This window comes from Dipodomys spectabilis, unplaced genomic scaffold (genome assembly GCF_019054845.1).
Source record: "Dipodomys spectabilis isolate Male_0828 unplaced genomic scaffold, ASM1905484v1 ptg000234l, whole genome shotgun sequence".
In the NCBI taxonomy this organism is placed as follows: domain Eukaryota; kingdom Metazoa; phylum Chordata; class Mammalia; order Rodentia; family Heteromyidae; genus Dipodomys; species Dipodomys spectabilis.
The window spans coordinates 18820214-18830120 of record NW_024870911.1 but is presented as its reverse complement, the minus strand read 5'-3'; the positions used below and the strand labels follow the sequence as shown (position 1 = coordinate 18830120).

The 9907-nt window shown below is 37.8% G+C and overlaps 1 protein-coding gene across 1 annotated transcript; it reads right to left on the bottom strand.

Moving 5' to 3' along the window:
* Positions 1–923: 923 nt before the first annotated feature.
* On the bottom strand, positions 924–3245 carry LOC122124157 (olfactory receptor 6C6). The gene is made up of 2 exons (XM_042698854.1): positions 3217–3245; positions 924–1878 (listed from the first exon to the last, which is right to left on the bottom strand). The coding sequence occupies exons 1-2, from the start codon at positions 3225–3227 to the stop codon at positions 924–926; spliced, it is 966 nt and encodes a 321-aa protein (XP_042554788.1). The 5' UTR covers positions 3228–3245.
* Between the last annotated feature and the right edge of the window lie 6662 nt (positions 3246–9907).

Here is a 9907-nt window from a genome sequence, read left to right as displayed (position 1 = left end):
TATGACACTAATTCTATCCTGCATACTAAGATTTGATTTCTGTGTTTGTCTCTTTTAAGCAATAAAATCTCCGTAAAATTGAGAATTGAGACCATTGGAATGTCTAGAGTAAGACAGATGTACAATAAATTCGTGCTGAATTAAGAAATTATGTGTATCCAATTAAACTTACACAAATCACGTTTTATTCAAAGCCATGTGTTCTGAAAATGCACGCTAAAGAAATACTAGTTAAAATTTGGATTTAAGAAAACAGCCCTGAAAGAATTTGGGTGCAATGGCTCATACCTATAATCCTAACTATTTAGGAGGCTGAGATCTGAGAATTGTAATTCAGAGCCAGACCAGGTTAGGAAAGTCAGTCAGATGCTTATCTTCAATTAACTACCAAAAAGCCTGCAGTACAGCTGGAGCTCAAGTAGTAGAGAACTAGCCTTGAGAAAATAGTTCAGGGAACATAGTAGGCCTGAGTTCAAGTCCAAGGACACACACACACACACACACACACACACACACTGAAAGAAGTTAGTGTACTAGAACAAAATGCTTCATCAGAAAGAACATGATGTTGTCTGGATATGAGTTACAATATTATTCAAGATCTATATAACTTGTGAGGTAGAAAAGATTGTTTAAACAGGAATACAGGTTGACCCATTGCAACAATGAGATGTACAAGGCGCTATGTCAAAAAATGAACTTTACAATTTAGGCGAGGGAGTGTGGGTAATGTAGTTGTGGAGATGAGAAGGAAGGGATGGTAGGGGAAAAACAAAGGAGGAGGCAACAATGTTTGATAAGAAATGTACTCATTACCTTGCTCATATGATTGTAACCCCTCTATACAGTATTTTCACAATAAAAAACTTATTTAAAAAAATAAATGTGTGAAATGGATTTTCAGGACTTAATAAGTTTAAAATTCATAGCATAATGTTAAAATTTTTTGTAAAAATAATCTTTTTTAACAGACCCAAGAAAACTTCCTTCACCTGCTGGTTTCTTAGAGTATAAATGAAAGGGTTTAGTAAAGGGGCAACTGATGTATACAACAAAGCTACACCTTTGGATACAGTTACTCGTTCTTTTGCAGATGGTTTAATATACATAAAGATACAGCTACCATATGTCAATGTGACAACAATCATATGGGAAGTGCAGGTGGAGAAAGCTTTGGTCCTTTGCTGGGCAGAAGGGAACTTCAGAATAGTCTTAATGATGCAAACGTAAGAGAGAATCACTAAGACTAATGTGATCGCAAGGGTCACCACAGCTAAAACAAGGGACATCATTTCTAGGACATGTGTATCTGTGCAAGAGATCTGCAAAATAGGAGAGGTTTCACACATAAAGTGATCAATTACTCTTGAAGCACAGAAATCCAGCTTGAGTCCCATAGCCAAAGGAGGGAAGATGATCAAGAACCCAGTTACCCAAGAGCTGAGCACGAGTTGGTAGCACACTTTCTTATTCATGATGACTGAGTAATGCAGGGGTTTGCAGATCGCGACATAGCGGTCATAGGACATGGCGGCCAGGAGGTAAAACTCAGTAACTCCAAGCAGAAGGATAAAGAATAACTGAGCTGCACAGTTATTATAAGAAATGGTTTTGTCTCCAGTCACAATCATCGTCAAGAATCTCGGGATGCACACTGTTGTGAATATGATTTCCAAAAAGGAGAAATTACGGAGAAAGAAGTACATTGGTGTCTTCAGGCGAGAATCCAGCAGAGTGAGAAGGATAATGGTCAGGTTCCCCATCAGACTCAATGTGTAGTTCAGAAACAGAAACAGAAAGATCACAATTTGCAACTGTGGGTCATCTGTCAGTCCTACAAGGATGAAATCTAATGCCATTGATTGGTTCTGCATTTCTCTTTTGTATGCCTTCTCAAGTGTACATAGGGAAAGAAGAAAATTTAAAATATGTTATTGCATTAGGATATATATACACACTAAGGTAAAAAGGAGATCTATTCTCAGACTTACTCATCAGCAAATGCTTTTTTCAGATGACTCCTAATTAACACCTATTAATTACTTATAATTCACTCCCTATTGCTTTTATTATCCCTCTACCAAATTGTGCTAACTATCTTTGTTTCTTTAGGCTAAGTATTAGGATAGCTAAAATAAATTTTACCAAGTCAAATGAATTATACCTGTTACTAAAAAAAATCATGTCTTGATCTTGTATTTAAAGAATCCCATAGACTCCACTCCCAAATTACTCAAGCTGATTCAAAACTTCGGCAAAGTAGCAGGTTATAAAATTAACCCCCAAAAATCAATGGCTTTTCTGTATGCCAACAATGAGAAAAGTGTGGCTGAAATTAGGAAAGCAACTCCATTTGTAATAGCCCCACAAAAAATAAAATACCTAGGAATTAACTTAACTAAAGAAGTGAAGGACCTCTATGATGAAAACTTTAAAATCTTGAAAAAGGAAATCAACACAGAACTTAAAAAATGGCAAAACCTCCCATGCTCCTGGATTGGAAAGATTAACATCGTGAAAATGGCAATACTTCCCAAGGCTATCTACAAATTCAACGCAATACCTATCAAAATTCCACCCTCATTCTTCAAGGAAATAGAAGAGGCAATCCAAAAATTCATATGGAACAATAAAAGACCCCGAATAGCAAAAACGCTCCTGAATGGAAAGAACACTGCTGGAGGAATATCAATACCAAACTTCAAACTCTACTATAAAGCCATAGTAATCAAAACAGCTTGGTATTGGCATAAGAACAGACCTCAGGACCAATGGAATAGAATTGAAAACCCAGAAATGAACCCACAGACCTATAGCCATCTAATCTTCGATAAGGGAGCTAAAACAATAGAATGGAAGAAAGACAACCTCTTCAGTAAATGGTGCTGGCAAAATTGGTTAACTACATGTAGAAAACTTAAGCTAGATCCTTATATATCACCCTGCACCAGAATCAACTCCAAATGGATCAAAGACCTTGAACTCAAAGCAGACACTCTGAAAACATTACAGGATGGAATAGGAGAAACCCTAGGTCTCCTTGGCTCAGGCCGAAATTTTCTGAATAGAGACCTGGAAACACAACAAATCAAAGAAAGGTTGGACAAATGGGATTGCATAAAGTTGCAGAGCTTCTGCAGGGCAAATGACATAGCTAGCAAGATCAATAGAAAGCCCACGGATTGGGAGAAGATCTTTACTAGCCATACAACGGACAAGGGTCTCATATCTAAAATATACTTGGAACTCAAAAAATTAAACCCCCCAACAACAAATCCTCAAAGAAACAACTGCCCAATAAATAAGTGGGCGAAAGACTTAAAGAGAAACTTCTCTGAAGAAGAAAGAAGGATGGCCAATAGACACATGAAGAAATGTTCAACATCCCTAGCCATAAAAGAAATGCAAATCAAAACAACATTGAGATATCACCTCACTCCAGTGAGAACGGCAAAAATCAAGAACTCTAACAACAACAGATGCTGGAGGGGATGTGGACAGAAAGGAACCTTAATTCATTGTTGGTGGGAATGTAAACTTGTTCAACCACTTTGGAAAGCAGTATGGAGGTTCCTCAAAAGACTCCACATAGAGCTCCCCTATGACCCAGCAATCCCACTTTTGGGCATTTACCCTAATGTTTACAAACAAGACCACACTAAAGCTACCAGCACAACTATGTTTATTGCAGCATTATTTACCATAGCTAAGATATGGAACCAACCCAGATGCCCCTCAGTAGATGAATGGATCAAGAAAATGTGGTATATATACACAATGGAATTCTATGCCTCCATCAGAAAGAATGACATTGCCCCATTTGTTAGGAAATGGAAAAAGTTGGAAAAAATTATATTAAGTGAAGTAAGCCAGGCCCAAAGAAACGTAGGTCCCATGGTTTCCCTTATTTGTAATATCTAGTATATGTATGAGTCAAGCGGAAAAGGTCAGATAATGTGATGTCAGGAAAATGAACCCTTAGATGTGTATTTTAATGTTTTTTTCTTTCATGCATGTGTTTCTAACACATTTATAAGATTATCTCTTTGTTGCTTTGTATGTCCCTCCCCCACAGTATAACCCTTGCTTTCACTATATTTGATGTCAGTATAACTTGTGGAGGAGATGGGGAAAAACCAGTTGTTTAAGGATACAGGTGGACCTGTTGCAACAATGAGAAGTACAAGTTGTCATGTCCAAAACGAACTTTACAATGTTGGTGGGGGGGGGGGGCTGGGGGGAGGGAGGAAGGAGAAGGATTGGGATTAGGGGGGGAGGGGGGAGGCTGGGAAGGGATGTGAAGGATAAACAAAGGAGGAGGCTGCAATGCTTGGTAAGAAATGTACACATTATCCTGCCCATGTAACTGTAACTCCTCTGTACAGTATGTTCACAAATAAAATAAAATTAAATTAAAAAAAAAAAAAAAAAAAAAAAAAGAAAAAAAAAAAAAATCATGTCTTCTTTTCAGTTAACATTTCTGAAATGGATACTTTCATGTATCTGTGTCATTTGGGAATGTTTTCTTACTTCCATCTGATTTTTTTTTCTTTACTGGAGATTGAACTCAAAACCTTATGCTTTCTAGGCTAATGCTCTGTGGTCATGCTTCTGTTTCCTTCCTACTTTTCTTTACAATACTATTGAATATCCCAGAGAGAATATCATTTTCTCACTTTTTTACTTATGAGAATTCATCTTGCATACTGCTACCCTCCTATTGCACTACATGTATGCATCTACTTTATTATGTGCATTTTGTGACATTTAAAGTTTCTTAAAGCAGGCCAGGGGCTGGTGGCTTCTGCTTGTAATCCTAGCTACTCAGGAGGATGTGATCTGAGAATTGCAATTCAAAGCCAGCCTGGGCAGGAAAGTCTGTGAGACTCTTACCTCCAATAAACCACCATAAAACCAGAAGTGGTGCTGTGGCTCAAGTGGTAGAGTGCTATCCTTGAGCTGAAGAGATGAGGGACAGCGCCCAGGCCCAGAGTTCAAGCCCCACAACTGACAAAAAGACAATCTTAAAGCACTCACTTCATTATCTTTATTCTTTCCCTTTTGTCATATGAATATCATATTCCTTTCCATAGATTACTTTTATATGCAGATTTGGAAATAATACTTTACATGCATAACATCATTTTCCAAACTAGAGATTAGTAAATATTTTAATGTTTTTGATGAACACTGATGACACATAGGCTTCAGCTTTTAAGTCGTCACAAGCTTTGATCATACAAATGTGTATTATTATCCACGTTATCTCTAAAACTCATGTTTGTTCTGTTCTAATTTCTTGGACATACAATTCTGAAACATGTGTTTTTATTTATTATCCTAGACCAGGACTTAAACTCAGTATATCCAAGAATTAGGCTTACTACACATTTGTCTTAGTTTCTGATTTCAAAGTTAAGTTAAAATTTTTTATTGGGCTTACCTTCTTGATCTTCATTCATTCTTCTCTATGCTTGGAAGAGATGTATAGTAATATAATTAGATTTACTTGCTTTATTAAACTTATTATTTATTAGTAGATCTATTACTAATTTTTGTATGGAGAAGTAATGTGTATTTCCACATTCTCTGTAGTGAATTTTCACTTCCCATAGTATAAATTCATATCTATTATGTAATTTTGGGACTTTCTATCAATGATTATATTATGTTCCAGTCTCCCATTACAGAAATGATGAACATTGTGAAATGTTCTTAAAACTCAGATGGCTGATATTCAAAACCTCAAACCCAAAATATAAGGAACATCATGCATCTTTAAAATGAAATTAAATGTTAAAAATGAAATATAAAATCATTGCTGAAAAATACACGTCTTCTAAGAATGAGGTGCCCTATAGCCACAAAAAATTCCTCAATTCTGGCAGCATTTCTACTTGTTATGAACTCAAGGGAATCTACTAGAATAAAAACAAACTCTTCTCTTGGGATCAGCAATACAAACGTACTAATTATTGGCAATAGAAAGATCACTATAGTCTACTTTAAATTAAAACTAAAGAGAAAGTCTCCCAAAGGAGTATTGTTAGTGATTTAGAAAAATCAATAAAACATTTAACAGCAGGTTTGAGGCATCAGTAGAAAATTCCAAGATTGGAATGGAATGAATTACTAACCTTCTAAAACATGATCAGACCTTAAAAATCAAAACTAACTGAAAGAGACAGATCCAAAATGGCTTCTTAATAGCAAATATAATGCAGGTTTCCATTTACAAAACTTTCTAGGAACACCTAACCTCTAGAAACAAGTCTGAGCAATGGTTTCACAGTTGAATGGTTAGGAGAAGGGAATAGCTGGACACACATCATAACATTTTATGAAATCAAAGGCAATCTGTACCTCTCTAGTCTTCCATGAATCTGTGAGAGAATATTTGCTTTCTTATTTTGTGATACTAGCATTACCTGAACTTGAAAGCAGAAATGTTATTTTAAAGAGGAGAAAAGTTGCTAGTCACAGTCATTCATACTTGTAATTCTAGCTACCCCAAGAGGATTGGGACTTGAGGTTAGCCTGGGAAAACTGTTCATGAGACCTCAACCAATAAAAAAAACTTGGAGCTGTGTTGGTATGTGCCTCTCCCCTAAGCTACTCAGAAAGCATAATTAGGAGAATCATGGCTCAGATTGAACTAGGCGAGAGAGAGAGAGACAGAGACAGAGAGACAGAGACAGAGACAGAGAGACAGAGAGAGACAGAGACAGAGAGAGAGAGACTCTTAGAAAAATCACAAGAGCCTGGCGCTGGTGGCTCACGCCTGTAATCCTAGCTACTCAGGAGGCTGAGATCTGAGGATCGCGGTTCAAAGCCAGCCCGGGCAGGAAAGACCGTGAGACTCCTATCTCCAATAAAAAAAACCACCAGAAAACCGGAAGTGGCGCTGTAGCTCAAGTGGTAGAGCGCTCGCCTTGAGCTGGAGAGCTGAGGGACAGCGCGCAGGCCCAGAGTTCAAGCCCCACGACCGACAAAAAAAAAAAAAAAAAAATCTTCTATGTCATAAAAAAATAAAAAGAAAAAAAAAAAGAAAAATCACAAGAGCAAAAGGACTCAGGACATATCTCACATGGTAGTGTCTGCTTGGCAAATGGAGACTGAGTTCAAATCCATGTATGCGCTCACCCACAAAAGAAAGAGGAGGAAACTAGCATCCAATATCTTTCATGAACATAGATCCAAAAATCTTTTTTTAATTCTTTTTTAAAATTATTAAGTGGTTGTACAAAGAGATTACAATTGATGATCCATTGCAACAATGAGACTCACAAGATACTACGTTGGAAATAAATTTTTCAACTTCAGGGGTGGGGAGGAGGAGTGGGGGAGGTGGGGGAGGGAAGGGAAAATAGAAGTAAAACAAAGGAGGAGGTAATAATGCTCAACAAGAAATGTACTTATTACCTTACTCATGTAGCAGTAACCCCTCTATACAGCATCATTACAATAAAATGAAAAATATTTTAATACAAAAATAAAACAACACCTGGTGGTAATGCTATTCAGGAAACTCAGACTTGGAGATCATAATTTCAAGTCAGCCTAGGCAGACAAAGCTTTGAGACTCTTATCACCAATTAACCAGCAAAAAGCTGGAAGTGGAAAGTCCAAGTACAATGATACACTTAAAAATATCATAATGAAATTTGATCTGTAATTCAGAAGGTATTATGTAAAAAAGAGTAATATATCACAATCACATTTGGTGTTACCATATCTATTACCTGGCATCACACAAAAATATTAACTATTAAATATTATGGAGTGTCAATGTTTGGAAAGCATTTTAATGGAAATAAACACACAGGAATACAAGTAATTGCAAAGGACATATCATATGATAATTAGTGAAGGCAGGATGGGAAGGTGGCTGAGTGGTAGAGTGCTTGCCTTGCATGCATGAGGCCCTGGATTCGATTCCTCAGCACCACATAAGTAGAAAAACCCAGACATGGTGCTGTGGCTCGAGTGGTAGAGGGCAAGCCTTGAGCTGAAGAGCTGAGGGACAGCATCCAGGCCCAGAGTTCAGGCCCCACAACCAACAAAAAAGAAAAGGAAAAAAATTTAGTGAAGGCAGCATGGTGCCCAAGTTCGGCAATGTGCTTAGTTAATTCTCTAAGAGTAAAAAATGGACAAGCTACCATGTCTATTCAAAACAATTTTCTGCATTAATGGACATATTCTGTGCTGTCTGCTTCTTTAATCAATAAGCATAGTTCACTGCTGAGAACTTGAAATATAATTAGTAAAACTGAGAAGAAGATAAAGCAGAGAGGCTCAAGCTTATAATCCATAGCTGCTTAGGAGGCCCTGCTGCCTGCCTCTCTCTCTCTCTCATTCTCTCTCTCTCTATCTCTCTCACTCACACACACACATACACACACACACACACACACACACACACACACACACTTCCAGCAGGCAGAACGCAGAGAACACAGATGTATTTGGAAATTGAAAAAATGAGAGCCAAATATAGATGGTATGAAGTAAAACTGAACTAAAACTGAGGATGACTTCAAGTCTCTTATAATAAACTATTATTCCCAGACAAATAAGATCAAGGCTATATTTCAATAGATTCAGCTCCATGTCTATGGCCCTTCCTAGTGAGAATTACAGTATGGAAATGTTTTGAGGACATGTGGTAGTGGTGCTTTAGCTAACTCATCATCCCAAGTCTCAAGGGGCCTCTAGACACATCCCCCATAAACACAAGTTCTAAGGCTGAGTTTGTAGCTCAGTGGTAAGTCACATGGATAGCATGCTCAGCGCTGGGGAGTTTTGTTTGTTTGTTTGTTTGTTTAAAAGGAGGAAGAAAAGAGATAAAAGGACAAGGAAGAAAAGAGAAGAAAAGTAAGACAGATTAGGAGGAGTTTGTATAATTTTTATTAATAAATTTTATATTGTGAAAATACCGTAGTGAGGGGTTACAATCACATGAGTAAGGTAATGAGTACATTTCTTTTTTTGGGGTGGGGGGTCCAGGATTGGGGCCTGAACTCTGGGCCTGGGCCCTGTCCCTCAGCTCTTCAGCTCAAGGCTAGCGCTCTACCACTTGAGCCACAGCGCCACTTCCGGCTTTTTTTCTTTTTGCTTATGTGGTGCTGGGGAATTGAACCCAGGGCCTTAGGCATGCAAGGCAAGGCGCTCTACCACTGAGCCACCTTCCCAGCCCCAATGAGTACATTTCTTATCAAGCATTGTTGCCTCCTCCTTTGTTTCCCCTTACCATCCTTACGCTCCCATCCTCCCCCCCCCCCCCAAGTTGTAAAGTTCGTTTTTCAACATAGCTTCTTGTACGTTTCATTGTTGCAATGGGTCCACCTCTATCCCTATTTAAACAATTTGTTTTTTCCATTCCCCTCCCCAAATTTTACCAACATCAAATACAGTGAAAACAGGGGTTATACTGTGGGAGAGGGAAATACATAAAGGAGCATATTGTCAGAAAAATAGGTCCCAAAGAATTCATAATTGCCCTCTCTTCTGACCATTAAAAAAATGTTTTTTAAAAAATAGCTGAGTGCTGGTGGCTCACCTCTAATCTAGCTACTCATGGGGCTAAAATCTGAGGATTGTGGTTCAAATCAGCCTCTATGTGGACAATGCTGCACAATCAGGTAACCTAACTTTTTATTTCTCTTTTCCATTGTTGTTCTTTATATGTAAGCCTAAAATGCCTTTACTAGAAGGTGTTGTCCCTGTAAAGAAGAATTAAAGGATCACTGTAATTATCCCCTGGCTTTAAATGTCCCTGGGAGGTAAAAATGGCATACTACTTCACCAAAATTCTGACTCTGACACTGTTTCATCCTACATTAAGTTGTTCTCTCTATTTTCTCCCATAGGCTTGGCAAGAAAGAAGAAGTTCATAACCAATTGAAGA